The 27,168-nt window shown below is 40.3% G+C and overlaps 1 protein-coding gene across 1 annotated transcript in view; it reads right to left on the bottom strand.

The window, feature by feature from the left end:
- Positions 1-23,330: 23,330 nt before the first annotated feature.
- Positions 23,331-27,168, bottom strand: part of NFATC3 (nuclear factor of activated T cells 3) — a gene marked incomplete at both ends in the record, with an annotated part of 51,420 nt that continues 47,582 nt past the window's right edge. The window contains 2 exon segments of the mRNA XM_083870038.1: positions 23,331-23,361; positions 23,363-23,429. Of these exon segments, the coding sequence (XP_083726164.1) occupies positions 23,331-23,361; positions 23,363-23,429 (98 nt within the window).

Raw genomic sequence — 27,168 nt, 5'->3', positions numbered from 1 at the left:
AATGCTGTGTATTTTGTGTGTGTTTTAAATTGTTCTCAAATGTTTTATCAGAAGTCAAGTACCTTGTATTCCTGATGGGATCTGGAGCACAGGCTGGATGATGGTCTTGCAGGCCAGAAGGAGATACACCCAGAGTTAGAGCTGGAGTTACACCTGGTAGTGCTCAGGACATCAGGCCATGGACCTAGACACTGATGGTACATCCCAGAGAGTGTGCTAACCACTGGGGAGATTGTGAGTGCAGTGAAGGCAATATTTGGGGTTTGTGGGTTGTTATTTTATTTCTGTTCTATTCACTGGCACCAGGTTCATTTTCAGATCCTCTGGTGAACCAGCACTGTGCTGCTGCAGTGTGGGGACTTACTGGAGACCTTCCAGCTACAGAACAAGTCCAGCCTTGAATATTAGAGTTTCCACAGGGTTTGCAATGAGCAGGATAACGACTCTTGTGATGGTTTAGGAGATGAGATGATTTTCTGACCTGTTTTGAACAGGAGAAGCAGGTTGCAAATGTGCTGAGGAGGCAGCAGCAGCCCACACTACCAGCGGGCTGGGATGAGCTGGCAGCAGAGGACAGCACTGCTGGCAAACTGCTCCGCGGTGACTCTGGGGAGCCACAAACACAAACATCACTCAGGCAGAGTTGTAGGTTGAACTAAAGTAGCTTTGAGCTGGGCAGGTCCAGAACCACCGGCAGCACAGGCTCAGCTGAGTGCAGCTCCATCAGGTGAGCAGGAATGTGGTTCCCAGCACAGCTCTGCTCAGGTTGCTGGTCTCATGAGCTGTAGTCACAACTGGTTGTATGTTATGGACTCCTGAATTTTTTGAGACAGTTAGGATAAACCAAAGTGGGGGAAAGGAGGGGTTCTGGATACAATTGCAGTTTGTTCATTGCATGTCTGTAATTGAGCATAAATGAAGCTTTAGCCTCTAGATACAGAATAGGAAATTGGATTTGAAATCAGAAGGAAGAGCCAAAGAATAGTTTCTCTTATGCCAGCACCTCAGTTTTCATCCCTTTAAAAAAGGCTTAGTAAGAGGGAACATGCAATATTCTGTGGATGTCACTATAAAAAGTACATAACTTTGAGGAATAATTATGGAGCTAGTAATGAAGCAGACACCCCTGGCTTTTGGAGCCCTTGAATTTGTAACTCTGGCATTTGAGTCAGAAATCCTTCAGAAGAGCTATTACAGAATTAGAGTAACTTTTGAATTCTATTTAGCAAGCACATAATCTCGTTTCAGAAATTCTTCTCATTCCTATGTATTGTTGATTTCAGAAATATTCAGTTTCATATTTGCTTCAGATATAGAATTTTTGAAGTATACAGGGGATAAAATGGTTACTTATTACCAGACTATGCCACTGAAAATTGAACTCTGCAAACTCTTTGTGCAAGAGGACTTGCATTTTTTTCTGAATGCTCAAAACCACTGCCCTCCCCACCCCCACTTGAATGGTTTTCTCTATTGTTCACTGTACCCAGGAAAAATAAGATTTTGTGGTTTATAATTCATTTTTATTTTTACCCACATAAACCATAGGGTGTTTTTTGAATTTTCATATTAGAAACACTCCATCATCTATTCCCCGAATCAGCAGTGGAACACTGAAAGCCAAGGGATGAGTTTTTCAGTACCTTTCTTTCTGAGCACCTTTGGAACACGCAGTGCTTTGCAGATCCCTGTTTAGATGGTGTTGTGAGGCAGCAGCTGTGCACAGTGGTAACTGCTGTGACAATCCCCTCACTGGGAGATGCTGGGAGAATACCAGTGACCCTCTCTTCTCTCCTAAATGGGTCCTGCTGTTGTGCTCTAGGAATTACATAAAGACATTTCATGCTTGCTGCCCTTCCATCACCCCAAACTTGAGAGATGTTTTTCAGGAATGGCAAACAAAACCTAAGATCTCAACCTCACTCCTCCACCAACAGTGAGGTTTGTAAATAGATAACCATCAGTAATATGGAAAACAACCCAAACTAGTGCCTGTCACTGTGGTGGCTCTGCGGTGCCAAAAGCAGTAAAGCGTGGCAGGCTTGTTTTGGGGTTTTTAGATATGAAAATGAAAGTGGCAATTTATAGTAAGGATGACATCATAATCTAAGTATGAAAGGAAAGCTTTTGTTCTGCCTGGTGATGCTCATGAGCAGCTGCTCAGATTGTGCTTCCAGAACACCTTTGTGGCATGGCCTAGGCTGTGTTCCACACTCACGGGTCTCACACTGGTCTGGTTTTTGTGTATTCATTCCCTCTTCAGAAGATGCCCTGTTCAGTGGGGTGGGCACTGTGTAAGCTCTGCTGTGGGGTTCTCTTGTGGGGGCATCTGCTGTGGGGTTCTCTAGAACCCCTCCCTGCATGGCCTGCATGCACAGGCTGGATCAGCAACGTGCCCAGAGCAACAGCCCAGGTTTGCTCTGATCTGCCCCAAGTATAGATTTTGTTTGTGGAATGAGCTCATCTGGTTTTGGCCACATTTGAGTATATGAAGCACGAGGTTAATATTTAGTCTAAAATTATCTTTGTTTTCTACATAGTATCTCAACAGTGAATAAGATCAGCCAAGACAAAGAAAGTGGGTTTTTTTAAAGTAATTTTTTGTGAACACAGTAAATGCAGTTCACTTCAGAGCAATAATCAAACCACACATACAGCCTTTTGTCTCAACTCTATTAAAGTATTAAAGATAATGTTCTCTTGATAATGCTTCATGATGGGAAAGCATTCCTCTCTTTCAAAAATGCCTTTGCATTTATCTTACTGCAGCGTTCCCTAAAAGATTGCTAATGTGGAGTTTTATAAATAATCCTTCCTGCACTGCTGTAAAAGTAATTTAATGGTCATTTCTGGGAGGACAGGCCTATGGGAAGGTATTTATAGGAAGTATCAAGGGGTGTCTGACACAGGGAGGTGGATGGTTTGGCTTTTAACGGGAGCTGGGAGTGGGGCTGGTGTGGATGCTGTGACCAGGGCTCTGCTGTGCAGGGTGAGCACACTCTGTGCCTCCTGCTCCCAGCCCACCCAGCCTGTTCTGAGAACAGCTCGGCTCTGCAGCCCTTGTAAACATTGCTCCAGCTGTGTCAAGCCACTGCAGTGACTGCAGTAGTTGCTGGAAGGCCAACCAAGGCCAGCCTTAATTATGCAGACAAAAAAGAGAAAATAATTTAAATGTTCCCAACACTGAGCAAACAACAAAGATTTCCTCTTAACCCTACTATAGGAGGAACACCTTTTCTCTGAAGCACATGGTTTTTTATTTCCAAAATGGCTCCTCTACCTGAAAGCTTTCACTGGATCATCAGTCCTACCTGGCCATGCCTCTGAATCCAGCCTCTTCTGCCAGGTTTCTTCTTTCTTACAAAGGAGATCTTTCTGTGTAAAATTCTGCACTTCTTTTTAGAAAATAAATCTGTAGACGGTTTTGTTTTGATTCTTCTCACTTAATTTTTTTTGAGACATCCCATGTGGGATCCCAGGAATCTATTCTGTAAGAATTAATGCTGCCTTTCTTAAATACACCTTCATGTGTCCTTTTCTTTAGTTTTGCACCTGTTTTGTGGAAACCACCAGCTGTGCAAAACTGGCTTTCAGGTAGTACCTTTAGTAGCAGGGGCAGATGGAAGATTTCCTGGGCAGTTGTGCATGGCTGGTGTTGGAAACAATTGTTTCCTGTGGTTGCTTCTCCACTGCTGTTGGAACAAGAGAAGGACATCAGATTAATTGTTTATATATCAATTATTCATTACTTTTAAATTAATAAAACTAGAAGCCTGTGTTAAAAATTTCTAGGGTACATCAACTACCATCTGTTAGCTAAGTTAATGTGATGTTGGGACATAAATAAGGCATTAGGTGAACCCAAGTATCTTTTCATAGCAGCAGAATTTTGGAGCTGGGTAGGAGGACCTTAAATATGAAATAATAGGAACAGGATGGAGTGAGAGAACTCTTCTCTAACCAAGAGCTGGCACAAGGCATTGATGCCACTGCCGATGTGAGTTGCAGATAAAAAAAGCCCCTGAACAGCTCTGTCCTGTCCCCTCCCCATGTTTTCTTCCTCTGAGAGTACAGGGAGGGCTGGGTGTGAGTGCACCACCCAAACCCACCTGATCTCAACCAGGATCTTATCCTTCTCTTCTTCTCTCAAGTGGATTCTGATCTGGACTCATTAAGTAGCATGGAGGGGGAAAGAACCAATGCAGCTTAAAGTTCCTTTGGTTTGAGGCCGACTTTAGGTGGTGAATTTTTCTGGGAGTGGGGAGAGAAATTGCTGATAAAGATGTGAATTGTTGACAGTTTGAGTTACGGGAAAGATCAGGGATGGAACAGCTTGTGATCAATATGTTTGCAAAGACTGGGACTAAAAGGTGCACTTTGTGACCTACAAGACTCTAAAATGCTTTCTATATGTGACCTGAAATGTCAACCAAAACATATATTGAGTTCTGGGAACTGGAGATCACAGTGCTTAACAGAGATTTTATGTTATCTCTGTGGGACATAGTGGAAAATAACTCAGAATTCAAATGATAATTGCTTAAGAAAACATTTACCTTAGCAGCCTGCACAAACCCAGGTGATTACGTAATATCTACTTGAAACTCAGCTTTATTTCAGCCAGCCATGATACTTCTTAAATCTTGACTTTTTATTATAAATATTAAACACTTACTTCATTCCAGCTGAATGGAGGCTATCTTTTGGCTGACTAACATGATTTTTTTTGCAGTTATTTGAAATATCTCATTATAGAAAGAGGGTTAAAACAAAATTATAGCACAAATTGTCTATGATACAGTGATACTGAATTATTAGTACATCCTAAGAGACTGTGTATTTGACCAAAGGTTGTTCAGTGCTGTGATGTTCTGCCCTGTGTGAGCCTTGCAGTTCCAGTGTATTTTCAAAACCTGAATGCCCAGCAGGGAGCCTCCAGTATGGCCAACAGTTACTAGGAATTATTTGTTCTTCTCTGGCATATGTGCTGCAACTCTTCCTGGAGCTGTGCCTTTTGAATGGGGAACCTGCTCTGTTGGTATTTCAGTTGAGTGGAAGAAGTCCTGGGTGGCTGGGTCACTTGCTAAAATGTTCTGAAGTCTCAGTTTTTACATTCACCACATGTGAGGATGAGGGTGCCTTGCAGTTACCCAGATTACTTTAACTAGCATGAGTTAAGTGTGGTTTAGATTGTGTATCTGTGTTTAATCACAATGCTCAGAGCAATCAGGTTAGTAGCTGTTGCTCTGTTTTTTAAAAAGACATAGGAGTAGAAATAGATAGAACAACCAGTCCCATGTTTAGTCTAGTTGCATTTCTACTATGTAAGAAAGCTCTCTCTTGGTGTAGTAATCAGCTTTGCTCTTTCCCCTTCTGATAACCTTAGTAAAGGGTTTAGCCTTTGTGTTTCCCACATTTTTGTTGTGGTGTCTTTAGCTTTTACAGCCATTATTCCCTTTCAACTCTTCTAGAAGATTTATCCTGGTTTAATCTCACCTGATACCCCCTTACTTCCAGATCCTACTCTTTTCTTGAATCAAGAGTTGGGTCAGTTTTTTACTTACAATAAAGGCTGTTTCCCCTCCATACATATGTAAACTTTTCCAGCCATTGAGCATCAGTTCCTTTACTACATTGCTTGGGTGTTTTGCCTCAGTGAGGTGTGGAATTCTCTCCCTTGCTGTTCCACTGAGGCCCTGTGTCAGTCTGTCAGTCTGCTGAAAGCAGTGCTGTGGTTCTATCACCTCACTGCTGGCTCTTGAGAGAGACCAGACACTACCCAGCACCACTCAGGGGGAGATTTCCAACCTTTCCTCCTTCATAGGCTTCCCAGCATTTTCTTATTCTAGAAGCAAATCTCCCGTGAACTCGTCTGTGGTCAGCCCTGGAGTGAACAATCAGCAGTGCTCCCAGAAATCCAGGCTTTGCTTTTCAGTTGGTTTTATTGTATCTTGGGTTGCTGTCAGGCCTTGGTGTCTCCTGGCTGTGAGATGGTCCCGTCATTAACTGAGGCAGCAGCAGCAGGGACTTCTCTGAAGCTGGTACAGGGGACATGCAGAGGTGTGACCCTCTGATGAGCCCTGCTTGGCTCAGTGCAGCCAGACCAAAGCTGTTTACCTCAGTGACCTTTCTGCATGTGAGATTTCATCTCCTATTCCTGCTCGCTTATGTTTGTTTTGTGGGAGTCCTACCGAGAATAAAGTGACTCAAAATACACAAATGGAGAGAAATAATTCAAACTGCATGTGATCTTAAACCTCCTTTTCAGTTGCAAATAGAAAACTAAAGCTGGTTTGTCATTACCTTCTTGCTTTAAGCCGAATGTCTGCACCTTTGGGGAGTTCACAAAGTCTAACCTGGGTTCAGGTGTATTTCATGAGTATTCACACATAGTTTGCCAGAAAAAGAGATACCAGAGAACTGTCCTTTGTCAGCTTTTTTCTTATCCTGACTTTTCTTGGGGCGAATTGGAACAGCATTGGATCTCTCTGTGGATTAAATTTTTTAACACCCCTGGTCTCACCCCCAAGCTGCAATTTGTCTTAAAAAAACTCCCAAAAAACAACAACAAAACCTTAAAGTCCTTTTGCTGTTGAGAGCAGGATTCTGACAGTATCTATGTGACTGAGAGAGTGGCAGTGACACCAAATGAAGGTTTGATGCTTGTTTAAACAAATTTGAGAGCTTGGGGGACATTTCCAGCACAGCTAAACCACTGAGCTCCTTGAATCTCGGTAATGTGATTTCTTTTTTGTTAACTCCACCCCTGAGGATATTTCATGTTTCGTGGAGCCAGTGCTGATTCTGCTTGCTGGGCCCATCTGCAGCACATCTCTAATCTTTACTGTCTGCAAAGTGGCCTTCAGTGTGTTTGAATGAAAGAAATACCAAGTAGATTGAAAGTTCTCTTGCAAGCTGGGTGTAAAGACAATATTTAACTACTTTCTAAATTTTTTTTTACTTTGATGATGAAAGACTGAGTCGCTGTTTAAATAGAATATTTAATGTCACTCAGAACTGTTGTTTTAAGTCATGTCCTTCCAACCAAACAGGAATTTATTTTTTGTTGTTAAGTGATAGAATTCCACTTTACTCTTCTGGTCCAGATGGTGCTTGACCTGCAAAGAGTTCATGTGCTGTTGGAAAAAATATTGAGCTTAGTGTAATATATGTGAAAATGATACAAAGTCATGAAGGCAGAGTCTCTGTGGGGGGGGGTATCCAGACAGGAGGGCACAAATAGCACAGAAAAATGGAACAATTTACATTAGAACATGCCCTGCATAGCCAGTAATACGTTTAACTGTTGCTTATCTAAAAGATGATTTTTGCTGCTTTACTGCTGTCTAAAAAGTCTATCTAAGAAGAACTTTGTGAGAGATTTTCCAGCTTTCTGCTATGAAGTAGATGAGGTCAGCCTTTTGTGGGAGTGGAAGCCTGTAATTGGAGACAGACCTGCTCGGTAACCAAAATATTTTCTCTTTTTTTCTTTTTTCCCTTTTTCCTGTCTTTTGTATGTCTTGTATTCCCCTTTCTAGCTAAGGAAACCTTATTGGCCTCCAGTGTCATTTTAGCAGCTGGATTAGTTCCAAAGGGTTTAGACTCGGGCAAGCAGCTTTTGAGTCTCTCAGCAAGCTCTGCTGACAGCCACAAAATGTATGGCTGTGCCTCTCCAAGCCACGATGTCATTCAGCCTGGGATTTGGCCAGTGTTGGATTGCTTGTTATCCTCCATTGTTTGTGCAACTTTTCCATTATAACTTCTGTCAGTGGTGAGGTCAGATGGCAATGATGACATTCTTGGCATAGCTTCTTTTTTCATATCCTTAGAAAAAAATAATCCCATAGTAGCACTTAGTTCAGTTTCAGTATTGCCTTATTTGTCCTATTGGCTTGATGGCTTATAGTCCTCCTCCAGCTACTGTGACTACAGCCAGGCAAATGTCACAGGGTGGTATTTGCTGTTACTTGAATAAAGTTATCCTTGACCTCTCATATTTGCTTTCTGTTGAAGATTTTATTAGCAAATTTTTATTCCTGGTAAGGGAAGAAATGGTGGGAACATGGAAATGCAGAAATGCATGTACTGGCAAAACAGTGTGTGCTGATCAGAGCAGCTGGAGACAGAAACCTTTGCAGCAGGAGCTGATCACACAGCTGGGACCTGAGCAGGAGCTGCTGTGACAGGAGCTGCTGTGACAGGCAGGTGTGAGGATTAATGTCCTGTGAGCAAGCTTTCCACATGGACACCCTGCCTAGAAAACACACAGGGTAAAGTTGAACCAATGGCAGTTAAACTGGAAATCTGCACATCTGCTGTCAACTGCAGCTGTTTCTTAAAATGGCAAACCTTGAAAGTAAACCTTAATTCATGAAATCATAGAAAACCAGTGCTTTGGGCAGGCTGTGCAGCAGCTCTGGAGGCACTTGTTCAAATGACAGAAGAGTGGAAAAAAGTCTGTTCTTGCATCATAATTAGAGAACTTTCTACTTGAAAATAGTGACATATTGACTGCTAAGAGTTGGTCTTGTCCTTTTCCAACACATTGCAAGAACGACTTGGCTGGTGGATACACCACCGAGTTCTTGGGATATTTACAAACAGATCCTTCTATTGCTGCTGAGAAAAAAAAAATTATGATGCATGTAGGACAACACTCAGCTATTCTGTGCTGTGTGTTTGTTGCAGTAGTTTTGCCACCTTAGCAGAGAAAATCCATCACAACTTTGTACCAAGCTGTAATAAATTTAGGAATGTAACCCTGACCTTTCATGCCTTGTCCTAAAAAGTGCTCAATGCCAGCCTAAATCCTTGATGTTGGTGCTACAGCCAGACCCTTGGGAATGTGGGGAAGTTGGGCTTAGGAACTTTTGTCTTTGATTCCAGAATCCGCAGTCATTAATGTGTGGAGAGATGCTGCAGTTGTTAATGTTTAGGGTGATTATTGCTTTCTATAATTGTCTGATTTCTAGAAAATATTTGCCTTCCCAACCATCAGGATTTTCAGCACGCTGCTTCCTTGTCTTTCCTGCTTTTTATTATAAGAAGGACCTTTCTAAGTCATCAGTTATTTATCATTCCACTGTCACAAGAACTTGGAAGAGTAGTTTTTCATTTTTCCCTCCAATTTACTTCATATGATACCACTGATTGTCCAGCACTACATTCCCAAGCAGTATTTTCAAAGCAGTCTTCTTTAGCTGCATCACTTTTCCTTGATCAAAAATTACAGAAAAGAACAAACATTCTTCCAGCTCTTACCAGCAGGTGTCACAGCAATGACAGGAAGAGATAAGTAATTTTTTTCAGTTCCTAGTAATAAAACACACTAATGAAATGCAGAAACAGCTTGACAAATTGTATAGTTTGACTTTTCTAGAGGATCTGTCTCTTAGAAAACAAGATCCATGGAGCATCCATGTCTTTGCAACATAAACATTCTTTTTGTATTGCTCCTGTATCTTAGTCTGTTTTTTTCCTTCTGTTTTCTTTTGCATGTAGCAGATGTTAACAAAGGTAGGAGTAGGGTATTGTAAATAATTTCTTAAGAGAATCTCTGCAAATGACAATGCTTTTTGTGTGTTAAGAATGGTTGATAAAAATTATCCTTTTAGGAGGCAGAATAAAGTTCACTATTAACTTCCTTTACCAGAGAAGTCTGTATGCAAAACTATGCAGGAATTTAAATATATTGAAAATCCTTTTTTCCATGGGCTTTTACATACCATAATACTTCACTCACTACAGCAGTGGCTAGTTCCTGAATACTATTATTGTAAATTAACTGAAGCAAGGAGCAAATAAAAAAAGGTTGGGAGAAAACAGCTCAGTCGTCACCTTATTCAGTCCAGTGGAGCACATGGGGGACTCAGGGCACACAATGGTATTCTGAGTTAGGCAGGGAGAGAGAGAGGTCCAGAAACAAGCAGCAGGCAGAAGACAGCACAAGTAATGCTGTGGAATACTGTGAGGAAATACTGGCTACAGTATGAGAACTAAAAGGCCTTGATTTCTGCCAGCATTTCCTTTGGGTTCTAAATGAACAAACCTCTGGTTACTCTTCTAAAGGAACTGACATTAACAGGACATTCCTCTTCTCTGATTACCTGAAATATCAAAGCAGTGTTTTGCAAGGTAGAAGTGAGGTTTTCACCCTGCCTGGTCTGTGCCACAAGAGCCGTGTCAGTGCGGAGCTCTCCCCGCCCTGGCGGGGCTGCAGAGCCTCTCCTGCCCCAGCCCGTCCAGCTAATTTGCATCTGAAAGGAGACTTGAACTGACGGTGAAGGAGACGCAGTCAATGGCTTATTGCTGGTGTCGGTGTGTGCTAATTATACCCTGGGTAATCACCCCAGAGAACATGTGAACAGCTCTCAAACCGCCGGGGCTATTTTTACTAAACCTGGGCTATATTTACCGTGCATTCGGTTGGTGGCACTCGAGCATCCCCTCTCTGGTGTATTTATAGCCCAGAGCAGCGCTGGAGGTGCCGGGCCGGGACAGGCGCTCCGGGGGAAGCCAAGCCCAGCTCGGGTTCCTGCTCCTGTTCCTCCCGGGCAGCCAAAGGCCGGAGCTTTCCTTTCCCTTCCCTGTTCGCCTTGGAACAGTCCCACACCTCACCGGGATCCCACGGGTGAGGAAAGGGCCCGGCCAGGAACTGCAAGGGAGACAAAACCTCTTCAATGGCACCAAGATCACCGAGATGAGACACGCACTGCAAGGCCCGACTTTGCCCACAGGGACTTCCCTCGGTACTGCTCCATGGGCCGGGATTTGCCAAATTTAGACTTTGCTGGAATTTCACATTTATTTCAGAAACAGTTTAACCACATCTTGCCTATGACAATATCCTTTAATGAATGTCTGTGATGAACTCCCCTGAATAATTATTTCTGGAAAAATCCTTCAAAAGAATCTTGTGATTGTCTAATTGAAACAATACACTTGCAGATAGGGAAGGAGGAGGATTGTGCAGGCTGATACTCTGCCAGCATTGCTGATCACTTCTTACACAGGTGGAGGTTCACTGCTGCTGCCTCTAATCTGAGCCCCAAACTCGATCAGATTGTTCAAAAATCACCACTCTTGCAGGGGGAATATCCAATGTCCCAGCCTGGCACAGCTGGGAACCACTGCATCACAAAAGGAGTTTCTTCCCACTGTGTCTGGTTCTGCATTTTAAATAAATGACAATGCATTTGCATTATTTTTATTTATTTGAACACTATGATTTAAGAGCCTAAATGCAAGTTTTTCCCTTTATTTCTGCAAGTAGCACTGCAATCATAACTTACAAAAATGTTTAAAATACAAAATGTACATGAAATTACAATACAAGGCTCTGTAAACATCTAGAACTTAATCTTTATTGTCCCACATTTTTAAATATAAAACTTCAATTTGAATGATTTCCGAACCTCAAGGAATGACATCCATTATGAGTATCAAAAATAGAGTTTCAAAGCTTTGTATCAGAACAAAACCGCTTTTTTATTCTTTGGTTTAAAAAGGGTGGCAGTTCCCCTGATAACAGGCAAGTTTTACTACAGAAATTCAGATTGCTAGTTCATGTTAATTTCAGAACTCACCCCTGTCCCCCTGGATTAATATGCTACCCCTTTATTTTCTTTTCCTAAACATTGATCTTTGACCCTCCTTGTAGAAAAGCTACCTCATCATTAAGGCTTTCCTTCAGGATAATCTAAGTTATTAAAAATTTTTGGAAAAGTACTCAGGGACAAGACAGGACTTAAGGGCAAGGAAGTGGATGCCAACAAAATATTAACAGTTGCCGGGTTCTGTTGTTTAATTAAATTTGCATAGTCCAATAGAGATCGTGTGCTTTTTATACCACTAAAATTATACAAGATTAACAGTCTTCATCTACGTTATCACACAAGCTAAAATAAAATTAAGACCCTTGTATTGAAGCTTTTACAAGGCAAATACAAAACTGCTTTAGTATCCAAAGCTATATTTTTTTAAATTTCATTTTTAAATAGGAAAGCATTTCTATGTCTACAGGCATCAAGGTATTTAAAGGCATCAGAAAATTTAGTGCATAGCAACTCCGGATTGTTTGGGCTCCTATATTTTAGGTACAGTGTGAATTCCAGCTACTCGGAGAACTTGCAGGGAGAGTCTGTACCAGCAGGATAAAGGAGCAAAAATCCCATACAGTATGAAAAGCTTTTCAGTCAGAATTCTCCTACAAACAATGGTTAATGCAAAAGACCCAATACATGAATGAAAACTGGAACATGCCTTGCCACCAGCACACACTCTGAGACAATCACGTAGTTTACTACATTGTGTGGTTTGGTTTGTTTTGAAGGTGTTAAAAACATAAGTAGATGTATTTCTGAGCATGTGAGTTCTTTCTAGGATCTTTGACATACACGAGTAGAGGACAGAGTAAAGCACCATTGCTGAGGGACAATTACAATATCACATTTCCAGCCCTGCCAATTATTTCCTGCAAATGTCCAGATTTGCACCACTGAACAGTACATTCACAAAAAGGATGCTTAAGATTCCCAGCAGGTACATAGTGGCCTTGCATTAAGTTGTTTGAAATAATTATGAAACATCAAGTTAGTAGCCTCAGGCTGCACTCTTAAAAGAAGTACATGATTGTGATAAAATTACAATTTTACCCACTTGATATATGGTCTTTTAAAGTTCATGATTCAGCTATTACAGAGATGAGATTACAGCTACTGTAATGGTATTACTTGGGCACTGACTTCACTCCAGGTGTAAGCTTCTGCCTGCAAGAGGCTCAATGGAAAGTTTTCCCCATCACTGTTTGCCAAAATGCACCATCAGTGGAAGCTGTGTTCACTCTCCAGGTGTTATAACTCTGCACTGCTCTCCACTGTCAGACCCTTCATTCATGTGAAGTCTACAACGGGCATGTCCTCCCCATGAGGAGGACTAAACTGCTAAAATGGCCACACTGGTCTGAACTGGATCCAATGCAAATATACTTTCCAATTTTCTAATTCTTTGTGTTAATTCACTCTTAATTTTCGTTAGATTGTCATGGCTCACCCAAATGAGCAACTAAAAGGAACACCTTGGATGTTCTGAGGTTCCGGGTAGTGCTGACCTTCCTCTGCCATGACTGGTGCTCCCTGTGTGCTCCATGGAGTGATTCCTGGGGGAGGGAAATGTGTCTGGCCTCCACAGGCAGTGTCAGATCCTCTCCACAGTGTCTAAGTGGAAAGGCCAGAGATTTTTAATAATGATGTAAACAGATTATGGGGATAAGGGAGATGCATCCTCAGAGCACAGCACAGAGTTTACTGCTGCTGTGATGAATCCTGTGTATTTCTTTGGTAGCTCCTGCTTCACACCTTAAAAATGAAACGTGGACACATCATACTGCCTAACCACTAATTCACAGTAAATTACTTTTTAGCAAACTGACATTTACAAACAGCCTGAATTTAAGGAGCTGTAACTGTCATCTCCTTAGGATTTCCAAGTGGCATGGTCGGGCATACAGCATATAAAAGATACAGATGTGATCAAATGATTTATTGCATTGAAAACTTAAATGCCACTGAATTGGTGATTTCAAAACCATATTCTGCAGGGATAATGGGAACATTTAGATCCTCAGCAAACATTAAATTTTCTCCTGTATCTAACATGGCTTTGATGTTGCTGTTCTTTAATCTAAAATCCTACTGCTCAAATTTGATTACAAATGTAACTTTCTAAGAAAAAGCTATTTCAAGAAGGAACCTGTGCTAATAAAGATCAGGAAGATTATCCACAAAGTTATAAAAGTTAAATTTTGGAATGTAATTTCTATCCCAACACTTTCATGATGGAATGGTCTTTTTGCAGCCTATCAAGTAACATCTTCAGTTTATAAACAAGTGCAGATCTACATTTGGCTTTGCTTCCTATGAATCTAAGAAAGAAAACACTACAGTATTCATATACACAATGGCTTCCGTGGCATTGGCTTCAGATGACAGGTATGATCTGCCACTGGAAGATCTTATTAAGAAAAAAATTAAACAACAGAAGCTTTAAAGGCTTTCCAAAATGACCAAAAGGTGTTACAAATCATCAGTTACAAACTATACTACCTCTAAGGGCAAGCAGCACACTGAAGATGTGCATTAAATCTTCTTCCACGTTCAGGACTGTGAATATTATAAGAGCAAACTAACATCTCCACACATCTGAAGCACTTAAAATATAAAAGTATTCTATTTAAATGCAAAAAGCAAAGCTTGTAACTTTAAAACAGTTAAAATATCTGGTGTAGATTCTGTGTGTCCATTTTAAGTCTCTTTACAGCATCTGAGGAACTATAATTAAAATGCTCTGTCTCTACATCAAAAATGTAACCCACTAAAAGGGCTTTGCAAGGATCCACTGTTCCAGTTCATAAAGGCCACAGAGTTGGAAGCACAGTAAGTCTAAAGAGGAAGAGGATGAAGAAATATTCAGAGAAACTGTGAAGTTTTCATGGATGTTGAGTCGTTAGCTTATCCATTACTGGATTCCATCAGATATTCTCGTCTCCAGAGATCCAGGACACGAACGTGCAGGCTGGCTGGCCACTGCTGCTCCATGTGACACTGAGATCTGTGACATATCTCTTCCTATGATCTCATTCACTATAAAAAAAAGAAGAAATATTAAAAAGTGACAGTTTTTATGCTTTCCAAAAGGCAGAACTCATCAGTATAACCCTCTTAAAAAGAAATACTTCCAGTGCTGAGCCTTGATGCTGTTATGTAACAGGAGATGAATGAGGAGCCTGGATTCAGCAACAGTTAAGCAAGGGGGGTAAGAAAGTCCAGCCATAATCCATGCTGGAAACTCCCTAAGCCCCTCGAAGGAAATAAGCACATGAGTATTCATGACATGCAGGTAACAAAGGCCCAGCACAGGTCAGGTTTACTGAGATTTCCCCAGAGAACTCCTGTTCAAGAATGTGACAAGCACAACAAATAACTCTAACAACTCCTGGCTCTTTCAGGCTATTTACAGAACTTCCTCAGAACTTGGATTCAGGTTAATAGAATATTCTTTTTAAACACCATGTGCCTATTAATTGGGCCAGTTTTCTGAATACTTGCATTTCTGAAACCACAGTAACTAAATTTTATAAATAGATTTCTTTACAGAAATATTTAGGATGGACTAATATGCAGGCCAATTTGTGTATCCATGTGTGTCAACTTCAGCAAAGTTTGATCAACCTGTACTTTTTAAAAGTGGGGGACACCTCCATGAATGTGGGAAAGTTAACCTTGGTTATTAAGAAATTACAATCTTGGAGTCTTACTCTAAATCCTATACAATTGATTGCAGGACAATTGAGGTTGGAAGATGATTAAAAATATAATTTTAAAGGTTAAGTATAAAAGCAGTGAGATAAATATCTGTTTTACAAAAATGGACCTTGGTAATGTGATCAAAGAAAACCGAGTAACATTCTACATGGACAAGAAAAATATCACATTAAATAATAATGACAAATTTTAGAAAAATATAACCACAATCTAAATTATTATTTCATTGTTAGAGGCAATGAGTCCTGTTGATTTCCATTCCTGAGTGGGCAGTAGGTTATAGTATCTCTTTCTCAGCAAGACTTTCAATAGGCTGAATTAGAGAGGCTTTTCCTTAATCATTGGCATGAGTTTGCTTGGACCTTCTACAAACAGGCATTTAATGGATCCTTTTGTTGACTAAGGACCATTCTTATGTTTCAAATGTTTTGTTCTGCTAATAAGCTGCTTCTATGAACATCTTAACAGATCTGGAAAACCCAGGCTTTTTGCTACTTTGTTCTCCATTGGGTAACTTTACAGAACTGTGTTGATGCACTTCACCACCTTTCTTAATGCTTCCTTAATTTTCCATAGCAGCATTTAGTTTCCTACCAACCATTCCTGTCTGGTAGAAGCATAACAAAATCAATCTACAGGTGGTGTAAATAGCTCTTTGTGTTTATAGCACTGAACAGCCTGAGCATTGCCCTTCGTGGCAGCAGGATCATAGAGTGGTTCTGAAGGAAAATGTATTAATATTGTGAATCTGCTGAAGTCCACATAACATCAAAAATCCAACTCTGGAAAGAGGTTGTGTCTATATTCTTTATAGCTGCTTGGAAAGCATTAAAACCACCTCCTGTCACAGCCCTGTGTGTAATGGAGGAGGTGTTTGTTATCCAGCAATCACTGCAATGGTTTTCTCCTCAGGAGTGCAAGGACAGCTTGTTACACACATGGTATTGAATCCAAAGGCTCTAACAGGTCACACATGCTATGGAAAAGGCAATTCCCTTAAGCATTACAAGATTTGCAATTTATCTGGCTTCAAAAAAACCTGCCATTCAATGAACTTAACTGCACTGTGACACTGGAAATTGCGACAGCAGGTAGGGCACTTTCCCAAGTATTTCCATTAGGCCAACACAATGTGTAAGTAAACATCTGTTTAAAAAAACCCACAACTTTTTATTTTTTAAACAATTTATAGATGTTCATTCAAAAGAACTGTGCTCCACCAGCTTCTGTCAGGGCATTCACTAGCTTGCTCTAAGGACCACCAACAGCTCTTATCTACTGAACAGCAGCTTTGTGCAAATCGAGTTTCCCAGCTGTTCAGTACTGCTAAAACTTCCATGAGTGCTACAATGAAACCATTAAAATAACGTGAAGTTCAGTATTTTGAAATTATTAGTTACTTCCCTTAAGTTTTGATAGCTGATCTGTATCTGTACTAGCACCATCAGCACAAGTGGTCTGTCCTGCAGTGTTTTGTAGTTCCCACAGGCAGAGGTGTTTGAGGGAAGCACGTAGGCATTGGCACTGTGCTCTCCTAAAACACATTACACTGAAGACAATAGCTGGTCACATGGGGTTTTATTTGCCAAACTTCTGCAGAAGTCATTATGTAGAATATTAAAGCTACAGGTTAGTTGGTGTTGCTTTGTTCTAAATAATCACTGACTTGTTTATAAGAAGCTGTTTTGTAGTTCAGTGTTTTTGGGGTTTTTTTTCCAATACTTTTAGCATGAGGTGAATACAGATTTACTGGTTTACGTGGATTTCCATTAGAAACATCCACCATTTCTTGTGCAAATGCAGGACCATGTCTTCGTTCCAACAGAGAATTCTAGTGGAGACATCTTACTTGTCCCAGTGACTTTGTAAGAATTGATGATTTATAAAACCAACCACTATTCAAGTGTGCTTTTTTCACAATAAGTATGTAAAATCAGATCTGCCAGAGCACCTTGCAGGTCTCAAGAAAAGGCCAAAAATGCTTTTCCTGCTGTGTCTGGCCAAGGTGTTTTTTCAGAGACCTTGGCCTCCCAACTAACACACCTTCCTATTTTATACTTCCCAGGAATGTCCATTTCAGCTATCTGGAACTCTGTACCCAACAAACGGACTGGGGGAAGCCTGCAGACTCCAGAAGACTCCCCATTGATTAGATGAGGTACAGATGAGGGTAAAAATAAAGGCTTCAAATAAAGCAGAACTTGCAGAAAGCATCAGCTCAGATCAGTCTCTAATATTTTATGGCACATATAATATTCATATCATACCAGCATTATCAGAACTTGTCTTTCTGATGGGCAATGGTATAAATTAAAGCAGTTTAAAATGTAAATCATGTAGTCAGTAAGAGAGAAAATCCTGCATAAAAATGTACAAGGCTGAAGGCAAAATCATACAGCATTTTCCTTTTTGTATAAAAGACTAAAAGAGGTCAGTATTTGAATGCAAGACGCGTCACCTTCTTCCAATGAGGGGCAAGCACACAATATGTAGTAGTCTGTGATTAAAACTGAAAACTTAATTCATGTGCATAAATACACATTTCCTACAATATTGTCTAGCAAAACTCAAATTCTTCAGTTGACAAATTGGGCAAGGAAAAAATTTCAACAATTCTGAGATAGGACAAGCTCAGACTCTACCACTGATGCTTTAAAAACAAAAGAAAATTTCTTTACTTTTAAAAAACTATTTCATCCCAGCTTTCCTAGTTTTGACTCTAGGCTGTAGAGCCTACTCTGTCCTAAAAAAATAGCTAGAAAGATTTCATACTCCCTTTTGCTTAACCTTAAGAGCCATCCCCATTAGCAACTAGACATTGGGAAAGCAGCAGCATGGCTTTGTTAAGCCTCCTTGTATTGATACCATTTCCTTTCTTCAGCACAAGTTTGCAGGGGAAGGCTGCAGAGCTTGTTTGGGATTCAGCCACACAGATCTCCAGGATGGTTTTCATGCTCTCTGTGCTCTGTCTGCCAGGTTCATGTGTGTTTTGTAGTTCATACTTTTGCTGCCTCTTTGGAGAGAGCCAATTTCATGAGACTTTAGATGAACAGTTGTGCAAGTAGGATCCTGACTGTTCAGAGCCCTGCTCCCTCCAGTTAAATCCCTGCCTATTTGTACCTGTGGTGCCAGGTGTTGACTGCTGATCCCATAGCCTGGACCTCTACTCACTCCTCAAGTCAGGAGAAATGTCTTACACAATAAATCATTACAGAGCCCTTGCCAATATTTAGTAATCATTTGGTACCTACTGATACCTAAATCATTCTGGATGATCAGTGTCAGCTGAGTGATGACATCAAAAGTGCTACAAAGTGTTTTCTGTGCTAACAGTCCAGGTCACTAATCCTGAAATAATGACTGGAGCAGGTGAAAAGAGAGAGGGGTGCACACACTACATTGTGTACACATGTGGCATATTCCTCCATGCAACAGTGATAACTGCACTTTGAAAACTTGTCAGATATGGCACAGATCAAAATGTGATACAGCAGGTTATTTTATTTTTTTCTTTTTTTTTTTTTCTTTTTTTTTTTTTTTTTTTTTTAAATATTGGGCTGTGAAACGGAAATGATTTTAACAACTTTTCTCTGTCTATGTAATTGACCTCTTTGGCAGTTTTCCCAGATTTCAGAATTTCAGCTGTTACTTTATTTGCAATAGTTTCACCTTTTCCTCCCTTAGTATTTATCTAGAATGTAAGCTGGCTGGCAAATTTGTACTAATAGTTAAAAATAGATTGTGCAGAACAGAAGTTAAGTTGGTGGGGAGAAAATCTGCTACAGACAGATTAGATTGGCCTGGTCAATACTGGTGATATTGCATTGCAAAGCTTTTCCCTCTCTGTGCTGCATTGAAAAAGGAGCAACACACTGCATTGAGAAAGCATTAAATGTGAGATAGAGGCTCCAACCTACAAAATGAAAAAAATTACAAAATACAAAGCAGCATCCTAACATCAATATGGGTAGAACAGAGTAGAAGAAGCTCTGACTTTTGGATCTGCTGTAAAATAAGAGCAACCACTTACTCTCTTTTACTGGGTTCTTCCCCTGGTTTTCATTTCCCATTGTGCTGTTTGCCTGTTCCCAGTCCCTGCTCACTGCAGCCTCCCCTGGCCCTGAGGCCAAGGGCTCTGCCTCTGCTCACTGAAGGCTTGCACTGCACAGCTGACAAAGTCAGACTGCTCAGCATGAGCTCTTCAAACTTTGCACTTTGCAATCCAGAGTTTTAAGACCTAAAGTTAGGCTGAACAGCTCAGCCATTTGTGCAGTGAGTGACACCCACAGCTATGGGTGCTGATCTTATCAGTTCCAGCACTGACCAACCTCTCAGGAGAAATCCTCACCTACAGAGAGTGAGCCACGGTCACTGATTTGAACAGAAGAAAGCTCTTGTGTTATGAAGCATGACATCATCATGAAAGTTGGTGCTTCTAGTAATAAATTCCTGAATGTTTTGGATAAATTAACCCCCCCCCCAACTATGAATTTAGAATAACAATTTCTCTTAAGGTGTTTTTAAGGTGTCTGAAGTTCTAATATCAAAAGCAAAGGCATTATCTTTTTGAATTAAATGCCAAGCAAAAACTAACATGCTTCTGAATTGCTCTGTATCTAATATCCCCTCTCATTGTGCTAAAAGACAAATATTTTGTACCAGAGCACAAAGGAAAATAGAAGTGTATCTAGGAATATATATTTTATATAAGAATAAAAGAAAAGGAAATTCCTGAACCTACAGGCATTTCAGGGAATAATGCAAGTAACTTTTTCCTTGCAGGAAGCCACTAATCTACTTTCTACACGACAAGCAAATCTCTTTATTGGCAGCTACCACTTCTAAGTCAAAAATACTGCCTGAAAACCTCCATGGAGAACTTGAGGCAAACCAGTTCAGATTACAGACCACTAGGGCTGCAATGGGCAACAGCAGAGATGTGTGCAAAACACAACAACGCTTCCCCCCAGGGTGTTCCACCAGCCTCCAAAATGCGTATTTCCCAGAGAACTCCTAAGTTAAAGACAGTATCTTTTCTGCCAAATGGTCCCATTTGGATTTTTCTTCCTGGGTTCTTTTAAGGTCTGTGCAAAATTCAGTCAACTGCAACATTCTGTGACAGCAGATTCCAAAGCTTAACTCCCCATAGCAGCAGCAATGCTTTTCAGATGTGCTGGGCTCACCCCAGGATTACTTGGTGGTCACTTACTGGTTATTTCACAGGAATTATCTCCCATTACCTTTTCTGTGCCCCCACTCATTTTATTATTTTCGGCATTTTCTCCTCATTCCTTTTTCTGGCTGCAGAGTTCTAGCAGCTCCAACAACAGGCATTCATCTAATCCCTTTCATCAGTGGCATCAGGGACAAAGTGTAGCCACAAAATAGATCTAAGGAGTAGCATTTTCTTATTCTCTGCTGCTCCTTATACATTCCTAGCATTTATTCACCCTTTCAAGACTATTTTTAACACTACTGAGCAAGTTTTCATAGAACTGTCCATTTTAAATTCAAGACAGCTTTAAATGAGAATAGTTAACACTGTATTGATGAGTGCAGGTTTTGTTCTTTCCCTTACTCTGATTTTTACTTTAACTACCTGGTTTTCTTTAATCACAAGATCTTCCTTTAGAGGTTTCTAGACAGTTTTTGGTTTTCTGAATAGCTGAGCAGCAGCAGTGTCACATTTTCCCAGGCTCTACATCAGGTTCTACATTACAGTTGACAGTTAACTGCTGCTTACTCTTCCAGAGCTGCTGTCTGACATGTCATCTACCTGAGGACAATTGTCACTGTCACTGCTCTGAAACCTTTTCACCGACACCTTACCTTGAGACAGGTCCTGCAGCATGTCTCTTTATCAAAGGACTCTGGGCATGAGAATCTCCAGTTCCTCAACTGCCAGCACCAATACACAAAACTTTTTAAGATCACTTATCTAAATTTAACTGAATAACTGATTTGTCATCTGTTAGTCACATTTCTCATTTAACTTTGTAACTTTTATGTTCTTTTCTGATTTCTGCATGTGGAAGCAGCTTGTAGTCTCTCTCACAGCAGAGTAATTGCACACTTATTATGAACTTCCATAAATAATCTGCAGACTGCTTGCAACTACTCGATCCTTTTGACCATCTATTATATCTTCATAAGCTTGATTGTTTTCTAGTTTCAAGTTTGTCATAGCCTGTGATGCTGAAACTGCTCCAAAACAAGATTTAATTTTTTCAAGAAGTTTTTGTACACTCTTTCAACCAAATAAAGATATATTTCCTCATGTGGGCTCTCCTCATGTTTTGGTACCCCCTGAAGCAGTCATCTCACTCACCCCTTCTATAAAGGATGACTCAAGTATTCCATTAGTTATTTCCTGCCTCTGTAGATGCTCTGATCTCCTGCAGCACACTACAGTCACCGTTGCTCTCCTCGTCAGCAGTATAATTTAGAAACTGCACTCTTCCTAATTTAAGCCTGAAAGTTGGCTCTGTAAGAATTCTGTACTGGCAGTGGATACAGTTAACTTGTCTGATTTGACACTGAGCATTCTTCAAGGTACAAAACCATCCTACTTTCCTCTGTAATCCTATCTTGTATTAATACCACTCTACATTGTGCCAAATACATAAAATACTCATTATTTTAATTTTAAAAAATGCCATGCTTCTCGACTCCATTTGTCAAATGCTAACATTAGTGTGTAAATGTGTTTCTCTCTGGGTCTGGGTTTCTGTTTGTGTGCCCTTTTTAAAAGGCACCTGTCAGCATACATTTCACAGACCTAAAATTGGGGGTTGCTACCCTATGTGTTATTTTTCAGTTGGGGATATTGGTATTTGAGGGTTATTTTATTATTAGCCTGAATTTCCATTTTTCAAGAACTCCTGCTCTTCAGCTATTATTCTGAACCAACCAGATTCTGAATTGCACGGAGGATGCAGTGTAGAACACTGAAATAATCTAAGTTATAACTTGTATTTTACTAATTGATTTGCTGTTTCAAGACATAGGAATGTTAGCTTGGTGTATAGTCCTTTCCCTGGCTTTGCCATTCCAAACAGGAGTTACTTACCTTACTAATAATTTATTTTGATAGGTAAGGAAAGCAGAATTAAGTTTCTTGAAAGCTGGCAAAAAACCCAGTGTGGTTTATTTCAGTTTCATAAGCAAACTTAGGATCAGTCTACACAGTAATGGTGTGAAAGTTTTATGAAGAGTTTGGTTATTTTACTGTTACCAAATCTACTGTACATTTACAGTTATTAACCTTTAAAAATCTATGAAGAAAGTAGAACATGTTCTAAGTGCTTATAATGCATTTGTTTATGTATATGTATTGCAAAAAAAAAAGGACAGTATAGTTCTTTGGCATTTTAGGTATGTTTGTAATAAAGTGAAAACCACTAAAGCCTAAACACAAACAAGACCAATATACCATGCAACAATTTCTAATATCGTTAGTATTTAGAAAAGTCATAGTGCATAATTATCTTGCTTATATGTGAAATAAAGAAGCTGAAATAATAAATCCAGATATTCTTACCCAGTTATAGTGCACATTCAACTATAAATCTAGTTATGAACCTGTATCCCTAACACTCTGACTGGTGGTGTATGCCACTCACTGTATTCCATTTATTTAAATTGACATTGCTTCATCCTTTTGAAAAAGAGAAACATTGCAAAATTCTCAGCTAACTGATCTAGCCACTCTTCTACCTTGCCCATATTTGGCTTAAGAGTTTCATATCCTCTTCTGCTATTTTACTAGATCCTACAGCACTCAAGTTCTGGGGCAGTTCTGTATACTTTGAGTGGAGGTTTTTACTGAGTGAGTGTACACCTGGTTCACAAATGCTGAATTTCCAACTATTTCAGAATACACAGGTGTCCAGTTATAGCAATACTTCAGTAGTACATAGTGCTTTTCACTTGCAGCTCTTAAAACATTTTCCCCTTTCCTTGGTGCTCCAATTTGAAACATTGAAGCATTTCAGTAAGCAGACTCACCCTCTAGATTTTCCACATAGGAGTTGGACATGAGTGCTGAATGTTGAGTCCATTTCTCTGTTGAACCTGATGGCTGGTATTCCAGGTCAGAGATAAAACTGTCTGTGTCAGAGAAGAAGACAGACATAACTACTGACTGGACTAAACCAAGAAGTTACAGTTCACTCAACCAGGAAGTGATTTTCATTTTTCTTTTAATAGCACTAAATTTAAACACCCCGTTTCATTCACAAACACTGCGTATGTGACATAAGTAACTATTTATAAGTTACCAGAGTGCCTATTAAAAACAGTATCACTTATCTTGTATATTTACTTGCATAGTTACTTTTCATTTAGCATCCAGATCCATAAAGGTAATGGTTAATTTTTTGGATGTCTGCCTAGTTGTATCATCATGAATTTATACTACTTAAATTTGATTTTAGTATTTGTGTTCAGAACACTCCTCCTTCAGTTTTTTCAATTTGCTTTACTTACTGTGGTCAAGTTAGAAATACTTGTGGCCCTTGACAGCAACTCCAGGGTAGGCAAAAGAGTCCCAGTAACCAGAACCTTTGGTGCCATGTTCCCTGTCCCCAGGCACAGGGAGCTGTCCCTGCTCACAGCTGGGGGCTCCCCTTTGCTGTCCCCCTGCCCAAGGCACGGCTCTGCATCAGCACAGCTCCAGTGCCACAACACCAAGTGTTCTCTTGGCACAGGTGGCTCCCTCACACCTGGGCTACATGACAAACCCTGCAGGTAGTGCAGAGCTGCATTTCATGGAACTGCTTTTCCTAGAGGAACATATCAATGCCAAATAGTGTATTCATTTTTTTGACCAACAAGTCTGTGTTTATTCACTTGTGATTAGTGGCTATACAGAGCTTACAACTGGGTGGGATTTGGCTTTTTTTTTTTCCCTGCCCAAGACAGGGTTGCAAGTTTAGTCAACTAGGCTTTAACACAATTAACAAAATTATTCTGGGCCTTGGCTAATTTGTGCCTTCTGGATAGAGGCACACACTTGTTTTGTCAGCATGGTTTCTAAGCCCTGCTTAGGGATGACTCCTGAGAGAACAAAAGAATCTACTCTTACTTCCTTCTGAAATTCAAGCTGTTCAAATTACCTCTTTGGGTGACTTCTTACACTTAATTGTTCAAAGTGTAAAGTTACAAGTGTTTAAATAGGAAGTGGAAAGCATTATCTGGGTTTTAATGAAAATGTCCACTGCCATTGTGAAGGAAAGGAGTAAATTAAGGATAAATTCTTGTCAAATAATAGGAGATAAGAAAAGATCATTTCCCCCATCTATTATGGTAGAAACAGCAAGAAAGTGATATTTACTTATAAATAAAGATCTAATGAATCCAGGGCAGGAAACTGCCTCATAATGAAACAAATTAACTGTATCAACAATCCTCTTTAGAAAGGTGAAGCTTTCAAAAGAGCAGACAACAAACACTGACACAAAGCCTCCAGAGAAAACAGTGGAGTTCATTAGCTCATAAAGCAACAGCCTCTGCACCATAAAGACAGCACAGCTTATAGAGTAAGGATTATATGTCACTCTGGCAGGGAAATATGTTTCTGAGCAATTTTTCTAATTAGTTTCATACTTAGCAAGACCCTGAGGTTCTTGCGTGCACTACCAAAGCTGCTGACAGTGGTGAGTGTTTGCTTTTATCAATCCCTGACAAATTGTGCCATGCACAGCACACACATCCCCAGCCAGCACCTTGTGGGACAGAGCATGCACTGTCCTTGGGCACACACTGCTGCTTGTTTGGGAAACGTGGAACATAAAGCAACAGCCTTTTCAACTGTGCGATACAGCACAAAGGTTTTGTTCTACACACACACATTACACAGAACTTCAGGTACCAGAAAAATAAATATTAAAAATCTCTTTATACTTTGTAATATCCTAAACATTTGAGAAGGCTTTTTACTGCCTTAAGCACTGTAAAATACATTCTGTAACCAAAGAATATAAAGCCAAAAAGAAAACTAGAAAGTTGAAACAAAAATCAAGAAAAATGACACTCAGTAGATCTGTTTAACTGATCAAAAATTTATATTTTTTTGAACAACCTCATTTTCCTGACTTAGTCTTTAAGTAAAGAAAGTTTAAGAAAAGCTTTAAACCCTCAATTATCAGAACCTGGTTTGGGTCAAAGCAGGAAGTCAACTTAAAACTAGAGTTCTGTTACGGATACAGGCAGACCAAAGAGCTCCTGGAGTCATCCCATTTGGTTTTCAGGATCTCTTCCTACAGGAGTCAATTAACTTCCTGTTTTTGTAGCACTATCAGATTAAAAGTTTATCCTTTACTGCTGCTGAACTGAAGCAGGATGTGTGGGCTGTGGGACATAACCTACAAGATGTACTGGTTTTAGAAAAGTAAATCTCTCAAAATATTCTAGAATGCATGACTGTCTGCAGTGCTGCTTCAGTGAGTAGCAGATATTAAATATGTTTTCCAAAAAGAAGTTTGATACAAATCGTGTGTTTAAGAGGACAGGTGAGTGAATTGCTCTCCTGACAGATAATAAGGATCAGCAAACCTGAAGGAAAACTATGGACAGAGTGCAGCACATATTTCCTGGGACATACACCTTCTTCTGTCAGCTCCAGACAGAATTCTACCAGCTGAATTTATGTGAAGAATCCCTGCAACTACGTCACACTGCTTAGTGCAGTATATTTAGCCTGGTTTTGACTCCACATGACCAGCAAGTGTCAACTTTCCCTAACAAAAAAGAAGAAGCTGCCAGCTCTAATTAACCCTCAGTGATCTGTGCTGGAGGAGCTGATTGTGCTGCCCTGAGACCAAGCCAGTCACACACCAGGCCATGGCTGCTGTGGCAAACTACCACAGACATGGTGGGTTTCCTTGCAAGTCACCATTCCAAGCCACAGGCCACACTTGCTTTTAGTAATTTCAGGTTTAATGCCAACTTCACTAAGCAGTACTATTTCTTTTTTCAATTAACTGTATGGAATGTTGGAGTATAGTTTTCCTGTGCACATTATGTTTATATCTGTGCAGAGAAGCTAATGTGCCTGCAGAATCACAGCACCAGCTCTGCAGTTACCTGCTACAGTAACAAATACCCTGCTCATGGCTTGGCTATGCTGTCACACTCTGCATTTCTGTATCCTGGTGAAACCAACTCATTGCAGTCATGTTTACCTTTTCTCTCACACAAGAAGAGAGCTGAGTCTGACACAGAATTCAGCACCAGACCTGGCTCTAGAGGACACGTGGGCTGTGCAGTGCAAAGTGGTGCTGAAGGGTCTGTGTGGATTTTTTCCAGAGTCACAAGGCATGCTGAGCTCCTTCCAGTTCTGCTGTGATTGCCAGCAGCCACACCTTGGTGCAGAAATGCCGCCTGCACTGATGGAGGTCTCTAACCTCTTCTAATTCTTGAATGGGAATCTTTTTGAAGTAGTGAGCCAGCTGAGTTTACTTTGCATTAGTTACAAGATGTTCTGTGGCTCTCACAGGGAGAGCTGGCCAAAGATACTTGAGGATTTAGCTGACATTTTTACACATTAGAAATCTGTAACTGGTCTTCTCAATGGATGCCTCACTGACACAGATTTTATGGACACAGGGAGTGAACTCCCTAGAAGATATGGTCAAAACACCCTTCAACTGCTGACAACCCCTGATGCAAAACATTTCACCTTTGCTCACTGCTCCACCCTTCAGCTTTTAAACTACTGCTCAGTCTGGATCTTTATTTTGTTCATAACACACATTTCTCAAAGTAGATTTCCATTCCTTTCTATACATTTCAGGTTCTGCCTTATCACCTCAGCATCTCACTGCAGGACTTTTTACTGCTGTCTCAT

Source organism: Zosterops lateralis (genome assembly GCF_965231275.1).
Source record: "Zosterops lateralis genome assembly, chromosome: 12".
Taxonomy (NCBI): domain Eukaryota; kingdom Metazoa; phylum Chordata; class Aves; order Passeriformes; family Zosteropidae; genus Zosterops; species Zosterops lateralis.
Note: the sequence above shows the minus strand (reverse complement) of the source record. Positions and strands in the feature narration are given on the sequence as shown.